The sequence below is a fragment of the Thunnus maccoyii genome, chromosome 15, assembly GCF_910596095.1.
Source record: "Thunnus maccoyii chromosome 15, fThuMac1.1, whole genome shotgun sequence".
Taxonomy (NCBI): domain Eukaryota; kingdom Metazoa; phylum Chordata; class Actinopteri; order Scombriformes; family Scombridae; genus Thunnus; species Thunnus maccoyii.
In genome coordinates, this window is record NC_056547.1 from 13,024,350 (window position 1) to 13,038,465 (window position 14,116).

The following is a 14,116-nucleotide window of genomic DNA, read 5'->3' on the forward strand; positions in this document are numbered from 1 at the left end:
TTGCATCTATAACAAAACTTGTGTTTAACACACCCAGCTGATGAAATTCCTTTGCTGTTGATAAATACTTTCCTATCATTCACCCATTATGATCCCAACCAAAGCTATTGTTTTTCTGGGATGTAAATGTGGTAAATTAGAGGTAGAGAGGAACAATGAGGCAATACCATAATTAGAAGCTCCAATTATACCTCTGCTGCTCAGCTAATCACTAGTTTCTGCGTTTGTGTTTGTGTTTTGTATTTCAAATACACAAATCTGTGTGTGTGTGTGTGTGTGCCTGCGTGTGTGTGTGTGTGTGTGTTTTCTTCTCTATGCGCATGGGTGCGTGTGTGGTTTGACTGATAACAGCATTGATTCATTGGCTGGTGGTAAAAAGTTGTTTTCACACAAACAATACTTTTGATTTTTTTTTTTTTAACCTTGCTTGATTGTAAGTTAATGAGCAGTGCTTCTTATGAAACGATTAGCAGATTAAATCCATAAACTTCACCTGCTGGCAGAATGTTTGCAAAAGAAAATGGATTAAGGAAATGAACACTGAATAAATACAAATTGTTTAAATTATGAAAAACGCCTTCTGTTTCCTTTTGTTGTTGTTTCCGTGTAGTCAGATTTCAATCTGCTTCAACCGGTTTTTCCAATTTATTTTAATTAAAAACTTCACTCTATGGAGAAATCCTTACTGTTGTTTCACCACTAGGGCGCAGCAAGACATAGCAGAACACCAGAGACATTTCCAACTTTTTAACTCATCTCAGACTGCAGCTACTGTAGCGATCAGAGTATTTTTATTTGGAAAGATGAATAATTGGACCCATTTTCCGTACAAATAGTCCTTTGTTACAGGATATTAGCAACAAATTTTGAAATGTGCTGTTCAGAATTGGCAACTGTAAAAACCCCAACCCTTACTGGCATCATTTTCCAAATCCCTTATAGGGATTTGCTTTTATGGGTCTCTTACTTTTATAGATCTTTTATTAATCACCTGCATTTTTTTGTTATTACATTCCCAATTAACAGTACAGTGTCTGGCTCTGTGTACTGAAAATTTTACTATTTTTTTATTTTACTCCTTTGAAAATATGCAAATATATGCTGTACAATATGCTATGCAAGGAGAAGAAGAAAAGAAGAAGAAGGAGAATAACTATTAAGAATCATTGCCAAAATACTTTTTAAAAAAACATTTATAACTATATATGCAGAGTTTGAATGGCCACCAATAGCCATGACAATAACTCATTTAACAGCAAATAAACCTTTATGCATGTTAGCTGATCTGGAAAACCATCATAAAGTCTAACGTTATGATTCATGCCAAGTTCTTGAACTTGACAGAATAGCATTTACTGCCAAATGCTCTCTTATATATATATATATATATATGGATTTGTGTGCATGAGAGTCTGTGTAGGAATTACCAGTAAATCAAACTTTATTGTTTCCACACACATACACATATAAAATACTCGTCTTTTAGTCCTACATGGCTTCTTTGTTTTTTTTAAAGTACAAAGTATGCCACCTATTGGCTTATCACAATTTAAAACTGAGTATAGACTCAGCAGACCTCCTCAGATATCTCCACATGTTGAAATTTTTGCCCTTCCTTGATTGGAAATCAAATACTTCTGGATTTGTGCGCATATCAAAAATCATGCGTGACTATGAGATTCTTGCCCAGTGAAACACCTTGAGTAAGAATAATGAATAGTGATGACCATCTGCTTTTGATAGAGATATTAACACCTCACATGTGTAGGTACTGTACTTAGCATTCCTTATGCAAATGTAATGTATTGCTTGAGTTGACCTTTTATGAGCTTCAATACGAAAATCCGCATATGTGTTTAATTGGACCCACATTCAAGGAGGAACTGCAGGGGGATTTGGGTTTGCCTCGACCACAAAGGGAAAATAAAAAAGACGAATAAAAGGAGAATTGAGAAAAAAAAAGCACATAGCCTTGACACAAGCCAAGGTTCTTTCTCAACGTCCTAATACACACAGATAAAAATACTGCCTCCAAAGGGAGGTTTAGCTCTGATCCCCCATGATATAGAAGAAGTGGAATGTACTGTAAAGCATGAATACAGCACGACAGAGCCCTCCACCCACCCTCTTGTGCATGCTGCACCTCTCTTCTTTAGTCCAAATCTGTAACAGATTGGGTTTAGTCTGACTGGAGGTATGCAGCCACAACACCACATGTAGGGGTCTGCATAATCCCTCCACTAAGAATTAAGCACACAGCATGGGCATTCTTTTAAAGACCTGGTAGGAATTACCAATGCATAATCTCCATGATCATCATTTAGTATAGTTCAGAGGGAGATGATGAGGAGGAGGGGGGGAATCATTTGAATTTATGAGGGATCTCAGAGCCATATACAATCTGTGAAAGACAGTGTGCGGTGCCATCTGGAGAACACATAGGAGAGAGTCTGTCGGAATCCGCTAACCCAACTGTCTTAAACAACATGAACCTAAACCACATGTTCAAAAGACCTGATTATTTTGTTGAGCCTGCTATGTGGTTCTATAGCCTGAAGTGGAACATTGTTTATGGGCAACCTGCTCACTAACTATTCTGCTGAGTCAAAACCATTACTCTGAAACTCTGTGACGGAGGCCTGCAGTAGGAATTAAGTAGGCAGGGGGTGACGTAAAAAAAAAGGATATTAATATAATGTGTTTGTGCTGCAAGCTCAGTTTTTGTCAGCTGCTACCTAAACTTCACAGCTGTGAAATTTTCATTTGATTGAAGAAGAAGTAAATAAATTATTCATCTTCATGAGCGCAAACTTCTACATCCCAAACACTTACAGTGACAAGTCTGATTTCCCTGATAATCTTCTCCCTCTCCATATGTAACAGGTTATTTGCTGAAGGGATTGAATCACATTCGCATCGTTCATTTCTCTTACTCAGTTTGCTCTGCCTTTAAATTCAATAACGTCGCCTTGATATTATTCTTCCGGACGTGGCCGCTGCTGAAACATTTATGTTTCTCTTTCTTGTCCATCCATCCATTCACCCGTGAGACTCAATAGCATTAATAATATACAACTTCCTGCTTTTATCACATTGATAATCTGTATCAAGGTAGAGAGAAAAAAAATCAATCAGCTAAATGTTGGCTAAGAGGATTTGAGGGGCATAGCGGGGCCATCTTCTCTCACTATAATAAATGAGGGGTGACAGTAATGCTAGATAGAGCCCATATGGCCACATACTGTAACCTCGTGCACTGCAATTGTGAGAGAAGACACAGGGCTAATTCAATCTAACATTTACACTCCAGCGGCGTATCCTAATCTATTGGATTTGTGCACCGAACTTTGTTTTCTCTGTTTAATGATGCAATGACTATTATGCAATAATAGTGTAGTTTATTGCATAAATCAAACTGCATATAGCCTACATGTGGACAATTAGAGCGCCCTGTGACATCAAAAGCCACATTACGGGAATTGTGTGACATTTTTAAGAAAACGCTTATTCACTTTCTTGCCGAGAGTGAGATGAGAAGATTTATAGCTCGCTCTAATCTGTCTGTCAAATATGAAGCTACAGCCAGCAGTGGTTAGCTTGGCTTAACATAAAGACTGAAAACAGCGAGACAGGCTCTGCCCAAAGATAACAAAATCCGCCTACGAGCACGTCTAAAGCTCACTAATCATATATGTGCATCTGTTAATGTCTGTACTTGCATTCATGTATTCTTTGTTGGTTATGACTTCCTTTTTTTTCTCTATCTTTGTTGTTGTTGTTGTTGTTGTTTGTATGATAGATTTACACACTGGGTGGAGCACCATTCACTAATTGGAAAAATATATGGATATTGTTATACTATAATTAGGCATATATCGAATTGAATAAAGAGTATTCAAATGAAAAACAACACTTTATATTGCACTTTAAAGTATATCACAGTTTGATTGTGCAAAAACGGTATAAAAATAAGTTGTGGTTTTAGTGGCCATCATGTGCCATACTTTTGCTTTGCTGGGAGCAGTGACTTAGGCAACCAATGGAGACTTCATGTTGTCCCGGGTCCTCTGTTTCCTTCATTTTCCAGTCTTTTTAAGCTAAACTAACTGGCTATTTCCCAAAATGTTGAACTATTGCTTCAACTTCAGACTGAAACCAAGTATGTGGCTATCCCATCCTTTAGAAATGGTTTCATTCTGCTCCCAAAGAAACGGTTCACTGGTTATGAAGTCTGTCTTTTGGATCAAGTGTGTGAAGTGGACCAAACCATATTGCATAGCTTTAGGCCCTGAAGGTGTAACTTTAAGGCTGGTGTAACATCATATATACGTCTTTACGTTCCACTAGGATATTATTGTTTCCATAAAAACCAAGGTGTGGAATAGCATTTTGGCGAGACTAATTACACAAAATTCTTTGTTACAAATGGTGTGAGCAGGTGTGTGACCATTGCACATGTGGTTAGAAACCAGCATTTTTTGATTGAGCTTTATGTACTGTGTGACATGTCCATTCACTCTGTCAGTCAGGCAGGATGCTGGATATTTTGAGTGGTTTTCCACCTTGGTCAAACATGCTGAGTCGGACCTCAATAGCCCCTGCACAGTTAAAATTCCAGGTTTCTGAAAAGTGAAAGGCAAGTCAAATCAGAATGTCAACAGGGGATTCGTAAACCACACGTTTCCTGGTCTGCTCTGTCAAGACCAGCTGTGCATACATCATAGCCTGCATGATCTGTGTGTATAGTTAAAGAAAGAAATGAGGGGAGGACAGAAACAAAGAAAGAGAGAGACAGAAAGAGTCTGACATAAGACAAGGGATACTCTCAGACATACACATAACATGAAGTGGAGGAGGGGGAGCTGATATTTCATCTGTGAGAAAAAGAGAAAAACAGTCTGATCATTTCTCTGAAGTCTGACAACTCCTAGTCCTATCCGTTACCATGTCAATACTTCACAACAGCCCACACCCGGCGTCCCAGTCTGTCCCTCCTCACCTTCCAGATGCTCACCCAGTGAAGGGGTGAAAGGTTGGCAGGTGCCTGGGGGGGGGGGTGAGCAGCGAGGAGCATCAGGGTCAGATTTCTGCGAGGTCAAACAGTCACGTTCTTGGGGTAAAACGAGTGGGGAGGGGACACATTATGGCTAGTGTCCAGAGCAGAAGATAGACGGGACCACAGACTAACAGTCCCGCCTAATCAACTTCATTTATTGGCAATGACAGACAGCCACGCATGCCTGAGGCGGCCACAATCAGCTTTCAGGGTATTACCCACCGTCGACCACAAATCCATAATCCTCGAATCCTTGACCTTTCGCATTTTCAACATAAAGTCAATGACAGCCACAATGGCATCGACAAATGTACAGTGCATTTGTGTGATCAGTCACATTTCAATTCCCAAAATGATCTGTAATTGCGAAATAAATAAGTGGCTGCACCCTCCAAGTGACAGTTATTGATCATACAAGACAAACTGCACAATAATTGAATTCGCGTGAGCTTATTTAAATGCAAACCACGTTGTAATTAGTCTGTAGAATCAATCGACAGCGTATTGATGCGCGCCCGGATGGCCGAATCCACGTGATTCCTCTGATCATGACTTCAGCCCTGACCACCGAACCTAATCTGGTGGAACAAGAAAAGGACATCGTTCACATAATGAGAGACCAAAGGCAATATCTTGGATGCATTCAGTGAAGCTTGTGTCCATCGACTGGACTTAATGAGTATTTGTATGTAACTTTATGTTCGGTTTGGCATGTTTGGCTCTATGATGCCCCAGTTTCTCCATAGCCACCTCATTGTATCAGTGAAATGAGTCAATAATGGTTGCATTTTCCCTATGCTGAAATCAATATGATCTTGGCAAGAGCTATGTTGTCCGCCTGACTGTTAGGTTTCATTCTCCTATAACTACCTCTATAGCAGCTACTACTCTCTGTGCAACCATCACATCTATCAAAGGAAAACAATGTAGTGAGTAGATAAGATTAGTAGACAGGATTCCTCTCTTCCCTCCATTACCATCCATTATGTAAACACAAGATGAGGTCAGTGTATTCCAGTCTAGACATGTAGCTCTACATCATCCGCCCCTTGCTGAGTACGCTGCACTGACCCACATTAATACATTTATAATCAATACCTCCTGAGGTCCCGTGCATACGCTCGCCTATCAGATGTTGAAGGAAATTGGGCAGTCCAATTTAAAATGGCCCAGGGGGAACTTTCATAACCATGTGCCAATTAGTTCCACTGTCAATAATGGTAATGCTAAAGGACATTGTGTTCTGGGGTGAGAGGAGCGGATAGATAGAGGGAGGAGGGAGACATCATCAAGCTTAGGCCCGTTGCTCATTGTTAATGGCTGTTACACTGACAAGAAGCATTTGATCAGACACACACACACATATTGCAGGGCCGTGGATGTGGTTGAGGGGGTTGTGTTATGGGGCAGAATTACACAACCCCATGAAGATAATAAGTAATGACGTCTTATAAAGGTCAACAAACAAAAGCACTAGTGGAACAAACACAGGCCGTGTGATGAGATTCATTAGGACAGCATTGAGAGCGTGGAGAGAGAGTAAGAGGGGATGAGGGGATGTGGTGGGGGAGGGGAGGGGAGGGAAGGGAAGGGGAGGGGGGTTGCATTCCTCCACTGTTTCACTGTGGCCGTCACAGCCGCAGCTGAAACAGGTGTGTTTCTTAACTCAGGGCACAGAGAGCAAGACAAGTGCTATTCTCACATGGTTCAGACTGGTCACACTTCACCACACCCTGACCTTACACCCACTTGAGTAGCCCAAGACTTCATTAAGTAAGCCCTAAGTAGCGCAGGGGTCTCACAACTATTATCTCGACAATTTAATGCAGACTCTTGCTGTCCCTAAATGATCTGGGCTCAAGGATATTTATGAGTAGTCTGCTTATCAACGTCAAAACTTTCAGGAGCTATGCTTGGCATTCGGGACCCCTGATGAGCTGTGACACCGGGCCCTCCGCCCTGATGCTTCTACTTTGATACGCAGTCACCTCACCTGTCTGAGGAGCTTCTTGTTAAACTTGCAAAGTCATCACACAAACTTTTCTTTGCTCGATGTGGTCTGACCACGTAGATAATTCATTAAGAGGATATGTGTAAATGAAGCTACCAGTTGGTTGCATGAATGCACAAATCACTGCATTTGCTTCTTTTTGGTCAGAGTTGTAGACTTGCAGCATGAGATTTGGGCTCAATTCAGACTTGAAGGACATAGCTGGCGCTATTTTTCTTATCGTCAAACAAATCTCATGCGGAGAGCCAAACCAACAATGGACTGATCCTACTTGTAAGTATTGTGTGTGTATCCAAAACCTGATATCATATTCCTCTGTGCTGGAGACCGCCGTTGTTGTCCAAAAACAGCCGTACCAGTGCACTGGGTGACATGTTCCTTCACCACAAAGAGTTTTGGGTACGGTAGTTAGTTTAGAAACGGCTCCAAAGAGTACAACAGCGATCACGTTTTCAGTCTCCAGAGAACAGTTCCTTGTGCAGCAGACGCCACTGTGCAAACGCAGGAACGTGGATACGTTTACAGTTTGGCTAGCTTGTTGTGTTACATATCACAAGCTCTTGAACCGCAAGAGTTGCTTTGATAAGATTTAAGATTTGACATGGATTTAAATTGATTGACTTAAGACTTGACTTGAACTCACCCCAAAAGATTTTAAAACAATCAATTTTAAGACAAGAAAAACATCTAAAAAAAAGTCATAAGGATAGATTGTAAAATCTCCTCTGAATTATCCATGGAAGTTAGTTTCTGGATAAATCTGTGATGAGAAATATGCTGTGCTGTTGGAAAGTAAGGCTTTCATCATAAACAATGCCTCCTGACAAGATTTAGGAGCCTGGAGAGGTTGTCTCATCACTTAAACCATTCCTCATAGTTTGCTGGCCAGCCTGGCGTTATTTGATTTGAGTTGATGCTTTCCAGACCAAAATTTCATAGCAAAAAACCTCAACTTGAAAGATTTTGGCTGGGTTTGCCACGCTCACCTCCTTTTACTTCAGTATCAGTTCTCGGTCTTCCACCAGCAGTGAACCCGGACACGGTGACGCAGTTTTAGTCACTCTTTCCTTTTCCCGAACACATCTACACACACATCTAATGACAACATAACACACTGCTATGGTCTCCAGCTCAGGAAACAGAGGGTTCCTGTTTTTGACTCCAAGCTCTATTGTTATCTTTAATAGCATTTTGACAGTACACGCTCTCTCTCTCTCCTTGTCTGGTTTTCTTTCCCTCTACAGCTCTTGCTTCACACACTCGAGATATTACACAATCATTACTGTATCAAGCCAAATCTTGATCCCCATATAGCTCTTTAGTACCACACATCCTTATCTGGACCTTTCACTCTGCTAATATTGACACAAGCAGAGAGATAGAGTCAACACAACTCTCCATTTCCACTTTTCCTGTTTTATCTATGCCTCTTATCTTTTCTCTCTGGATGGAGTCACACAGTCACTCCTCCTTCTGCAGTTGAGGATCAAGTATCTCCTTTACCGTCGCTCTGCCTCTGACAATCTCTCTAACTGTCTTCATGCTCTTTCTCATTCCCTCTGCCTGCTCACTGCATTGTGGGAACCGGCTGAGGTGCTGCATGCAGTCTATTTCGCAGTTGAAGGTGTTAGGGGGATTGGAGAAAAGTCTGGATAAGCAACAGCTGGATTTAATGCACCATTAAGGTCATTGGTTGTTCAAGCTGCACCTGCAAATCCCCTGATTTCACCCCCCTGTCTAAACCTCTCTCCTCTGTCTGTTCCCTCCCCTCCCTCCCCTCCTCTTTTCTCTGTTGCCCTCTCCTCTTTCGTCCACTTAGTCACCCCTTCTTTTCATTCCCGGCCTCTCAGCTTTCCCTCTCTCTTGCCCTGTCAGCTATGAAATCCCTCTCTCTTTTCTGGTTCTTTAACGAAAATAACTGCTGCCACCTCTTCACTCTTCTCTCACTCCGGTACCCCCACATCCCTGTCTCCTTTTTTGTCTCGCTCCGCATGTCCTTCTCTCCCTCTCTTTCTTTCTCCACCTCTACGTCTCTCTCTCATTCTCCCTGTTTCAATGCCCCACCCGCTCGCAGGCTGTTGTGTTGTGTCTGCCAGGCCTTCTCGGCTGGAGCACAGGTTTCCTGAGTACTGGAACGGAACAGGAGCTGGCAGGGAGATACACTGAGAAAAGCCAGCTCGACTGTTCCCACTGAGCGTCACACACGCTCACACTGCTGCTCACACCGATGCAACATGGTCAGGGCACAGCATACACTATGATGTATGTAATGATGCAGCATGAGATGAGTAACCCCACCTGGATTCAGTTAACAAACTATGAAATGAAACACAGGGTCTATTGATAAAAAAGTACTGTTTAATTTAATTATAATTATAAGAGAATATTTAGTGGCGTCTTTACCTTTAAATTTACAAAATAAAGACAAATTTACATATAGACATTAATACTGACACAATTAGTCAATTAAACAATCAACAGAAAGTGAAGCACAACAGTTCTAATAGTCGATCAAATCAGTTATCAAGCAAAAATGCCAAATATTCACTGCTTCCAACTCCTCAAATTTGATGATATACTGATTTTCTACATTTTATATCATTGTAAATTAAATATCTTTGGCATTTTGGACATTTGGTTGGACAAAACAAGCACATTTCGCTATATTTTGACATCTTATTTACTAAACGATGACTTGATGAATCAAAAAAAATTGTCGAGAGATAACTTGATAATGAAATTAGTCTTTAGTTGCTGCCCTAACAGGCATATGCCCCTGTTTCTTGTTGAAAAATCATATGGACAGACATTTATGGCGCTCATGATTGTTTAAAAAGCCATCTGTAAGAAAAAACATCCTCACACCACACTGCAAACTTGGATGTATAATTGTTGATTTCATGGTTTTAAAGAGTTACACTTTCTGCAGACAGACATTAACGTTGACTGTCTTCCAGCCTTGCATATTACAGTTTGCATAAACATGAAGAAACTGGCTGGCAGGCGTGCAGCTCGTCACTTACACTATTAACACTGGTGCAGACAAACATAAACACCGCCGTCCTAAGAATAACTCCCTATTTTTCCCCAAAGAATAATGTTTATTTCACAATGGCTCTTTGGTGTCCCCCCCTCCCCAGCTAAGTGAATGATGTTTACATCTCCCACTCCTCCTGATTTCACCCTGGAGAGGTCCGTGCCCTCTCCACCTGGACAGTTCACCACCCTGAAAGAACAGACGTGCCCCATAGCACCTAAAGAGACACCAAGATCTAACAACAGTGTGCTCCCAGTGGCCCCTAATGAAATTGTTGTTGGATTCCTCGCTTTAGAATGACATTAGTATTTATGGATAGCTTTAAGCTTAATGGTAATCTAATTTTCAAAATGGCTTTTCTAAATTAAGAGGATGACACAGAAAAACCGTTAGAGGTCTAATGTGTGTTAAAAGCCTGACTGGGGACCTCATTAGAGACCCAGTTGAAACAAATTGTTTTCTCTCTCTCAGCTGACAGGGCACTAGTGGTGTTAATACATCAGACAACAATCTAGTGCAGCGTTTGTTTTGTACATTAAATCATGAGGTGTTTTAATGAAAGAAAGAGACAGCAACAACATTAAGATTTATTGAGACATATAAAAAAAGTTAGATAAAGCAATTACTCTTTCTGACCTGTCACTCCTCCATTACAAACTAGTACCCAAAAAATACAACAAAACAGGCTATATACAATACAATGTGAATTCAATACATCATTGCACCAAGAATCTATTAATGATAAAATAATACATACAAATGAATAAATAAATACATACATAAAATGTAATAAAATAAATAAATAATATAAAATAAATGCAATAAAAATGTTATTTAAAAACGTTTCATTGATTGTATTTTGGATTTGAGATCTATTATCATAGAGGAATAAATCAAATAAATCAAACTTAACTACAGCTGTGAGGAATTTTACAAATAATATGGAATTTAATGAAATGTCTTTCTCTGTATGTTCCTGGTCCCACCTGCCAACAGATTTTACTCCATAATACTGTGTTTTTGTCTTGTTGAAGAGTTGAGTGTTGTTTTTTTTTACACCAAAGAGGTGTTTGTGATATGGATGCATTATCTGATTGTGTTGAAAACACTCAATGAAATAATAATAGTGACTAGAACTACATTTCCCATAAGGCGTCGCTTGTTGCCACATCATAAACCTGCGCAGAGCTGAGCTGGCGTTAGAGAGGAGGTAAACACATCGGATTGTTTCTTCTTAAAATGATTAGAGAACGAAATGCGTTTTAAACAATTTATTTATTTCATTGCGTCCGACTGTTTTAAGTCTGAGACTGTTTTATTCCTGCGACAAGCAGCTCATTGTCTTTCCCGTGTGTTTTGGCAACATAGCTGACACGGTGCTACTCTGCTGTGCTAAAGCTAAGCTAACTATATGAATTGACGTTCAAACCCTTTGTTTCTCTCTCAGGTTGTCTCCGTGAAATCTCCTCGGTGGCTCTTATCACCATGACTAAACTTCTGGAGTGGCTGTTCGCTGTGTCGGTCGTGGTCGCCGCCTGGGCTTTGGTCACTTTCGACCTGTTGGACCTGAGCCTGCCGCAGACTTATAGAGAGGTCGCCTGGCCCATGCCGCTGTATCTGCTGGTGTCATTCGGCTGTTACTCCCTGGCCACGGTGGGATACAGGGTGGCCACCTTCAATGACTGTGAAGAGGCTGCGAAGGAGCTGCAGGGCCAGATAGCAGAAGCCAAAGAGGACTTGAGGAAAAAGGGCTTGAAGATGTAGAACTATAGGGAAGGACTATGTAGAAACTTTTGAGTGACTGGCAGGGAAACTTGGACCACCATCACACTCAGTCCAGTATCTGCACTTGTACTGTTGGGTTCTTGTGTGTCTCCTATTGATGATCTTTGAATGTGTAAATGTGACTGATTGCTGAATGTACACCCTTCTTTTCATTGTTTCCAGCAGACATGATATGTACATCAATCAACATTTGGAGTAATGTTTACTTTTATAGAATCTCATTCACTGTCATGTTAAAATTAGATATTGATCAGGCGTGCTTCCGCTAATGAGAAATGTCAGGCTTAATGGATGTTTTTTGGGTCGCTCAAAAATCATAATGGAGCAGTTTTAACCTTCTTAAAACTTTTATCATTGTCACCACCACTAAAGGACCCCCCTGCCTCCACCACCACCACCACCACCACCACAACCACCACTACCTTTTTATAAAGAATGAGATTTGACTGTGTGTGCAAGTTTCTATTTAAATTACACCGTGGCAGGTTGTTTCACAAACTTAAACCAGATGAAAGAGACAGTGAAAACACATGTTGCAGTCTTTTTATTGTAAACTGCACACACGTAACCCACCGTTGGCACACTGCTAAATACCACTGAGTTCATATCACTGGTATGCTAAACCGTCATCTGTAACCAGTTGCTGATCACCGTCATCAAATGGAACCAAAAGGTCATGTTGGAAGAATCTGACTAATGTCGGTTTCTCACTGGGAATTCTCAAATGCTTTCAATCTGTGTCTGCTTCAGAATGGTCGTACACGTAGTGTGGACCTTGTTGTGTGTGTCTGGAGATTGTTGCTTGTCAGTGTAAATGGACTAGATTTTATCTGTAAAGTAGTGTACATTCCATTGTCCAATATCAGACCTGTACCCTGAAGCTATTGCTGGGACCTAATTAAATTGGAGTCTATTTTCTTCAGTTCTTCTGCCTACAAATGTGTGTGTGTGTGTGTAGGCGGGCTGGGGGTTCGGATAGGCCCAGGAGGTATGCGAGTATGTGCATGAGAGCTTGTATATATGATGCATTCCTTCTCCAAGCATATCCACATGGCCTTAGGGCTTTATATTCAACTGCTCAATGCCTCCTTCTGTGCATTAGACAGATCTCTTTTGTCCCATTTTCTAGTTAACGGCAGAAAATATACATTATGCAGCATTTCATTTTCTTCCCTCACAGAGAGTTGTTCTAATCAGAAAATGTAAGTTAAGTATGTCGTTGTTGAAGTAATCTGACGTTGGCGAGTACAGTTCTTTTGTGTGCGCCTTAAAAGGCTGCCTTTGCTCATTTTCGGCGAGTCCCTGCTGTGCATAAACAAAGCATAGCCTGGCCAAAGGCATCATTATAGGGTTTCAAAAGCTCTCATAACTTCAGAACAAATGCAAAAGAGTTGGCAGTTCTCTGTGTGCAAGCTCTGCCTGTTGTGCCGTTTGGCTGCAGCCCCATCATGCCTTGCAACGCCACCCCCCATGAATGTCTGCAAGCTGTTGCTAGAGCAGACTGGATGAAAGGCAACCTGTTATTTACCAGAAAACCTTCTACTCTGGCAATTACACCAAATGCTTTACTCAGTAGGCAGTTATGTTCTTACTCGTAGCCACATGTGAAATAGTTAATCACTTCTCTTTGTCATCACTCTCCTCAAATCTAACTTTGAAGACATCCATCTGTTCAATCTTTCTCTGCAGGATGTCAGACATAAGTATAAATCAGATTAGGCTCAACATGTTATAGGCCACACAGTGCATGTGAACAGTGCAAGCATTTTTGTGCCTTTTTCCATTTAATCCCTTATTTCAAACATACAGCACATAAGCTTCATCCCAGACATAGCCCTTAGCATTTACATAATAGTAAGTGTAAGTAAGTGTAATCTGATGCACAGAGAAAGCGGTCCCGACAGAAGTGACCTCAAACACTCAAGCTTTTTTTTTTTTTTTTTTTCCAATCTCCATGCATTTAATTTGCAGCAAACGTGATATGACTCCCACAGTCACTGCTGCTGCTGTGATGATGGGAGAGATTGCACCTGATACAGTAAGGTAACTCGAAGCACCGAGCAAAATCCATAATAATGATTGCATAGTAATTTTGTATCTCTGCCTGCATACTCTTCTGACTTGGAGGTGAGAGGTTTTTGCGCCTCTGGTGAGGAAAGCTGCAGAGAGCTGCCTTTGCATTTCAATGGACTTCTTAAAGATTCAGTGTTGTCAACTTCGAGAGCTG

The 14,116-nt window shown here is 40.9% G+C and overlaps 1 protein-coding gene across 2 annotated transcripts; it reads left to right on the forward strand.

The window, feature by feature from the left end:
- Positions 1 to 11,234: 11,234 nt before the first annotated feature.
- Positions 11,235 to 12,814, forward strand: dpm3 (dolichyl-phosphate mannosyltransferase subunit 3, regulatory). Of its 2 annotated transcripts, none has more exons than XM_042435680.1 (2): positions 11,235 to 11,314; positions 11,552 to 12,814. In XM_042435680.1, exon 2 carries the CDS (start codon positions 11,590 to 11,592, stop codon positions 11,866 to 11,868), a length of 279 nt encoding a protein of 92 aa, XP_042291614.1. In that variant the 5' UTR covers positions 11,235 to 11,314; positions 11,552 to 11,589; the 3' UTR covers positions 11,869 to 12,814. The 2 variants fall into 2 exon arrangements, with proteins under 2 accessions (XP_042291614.1, XP_042291613.1); XM_042435679.1 differs by lacking the exon at positions 11,235 to 11,314 and adding an exon at positions 11,321 to 11,453.
- The last annotated feature ends 1,302 nt before the right edge of the window (positions 12,815 to 14,116 follow it).

Coding starts and splice junctions, on each gene's coding strand:
- dpm3 (XM_042435679.1), top strand. CDS start 11,360: ATGCGTTTTAAACAATTTATTTATTTCATTGCGTCCGACTGTTTTAAG. Junction 11,454..11,551: donor AGCAGCTCATTGTCTTTCCC/GTGTGTTTTGGC, acceptor TTTCTCTCTCAG/GTTGTCTCCGTGAAATCTCC.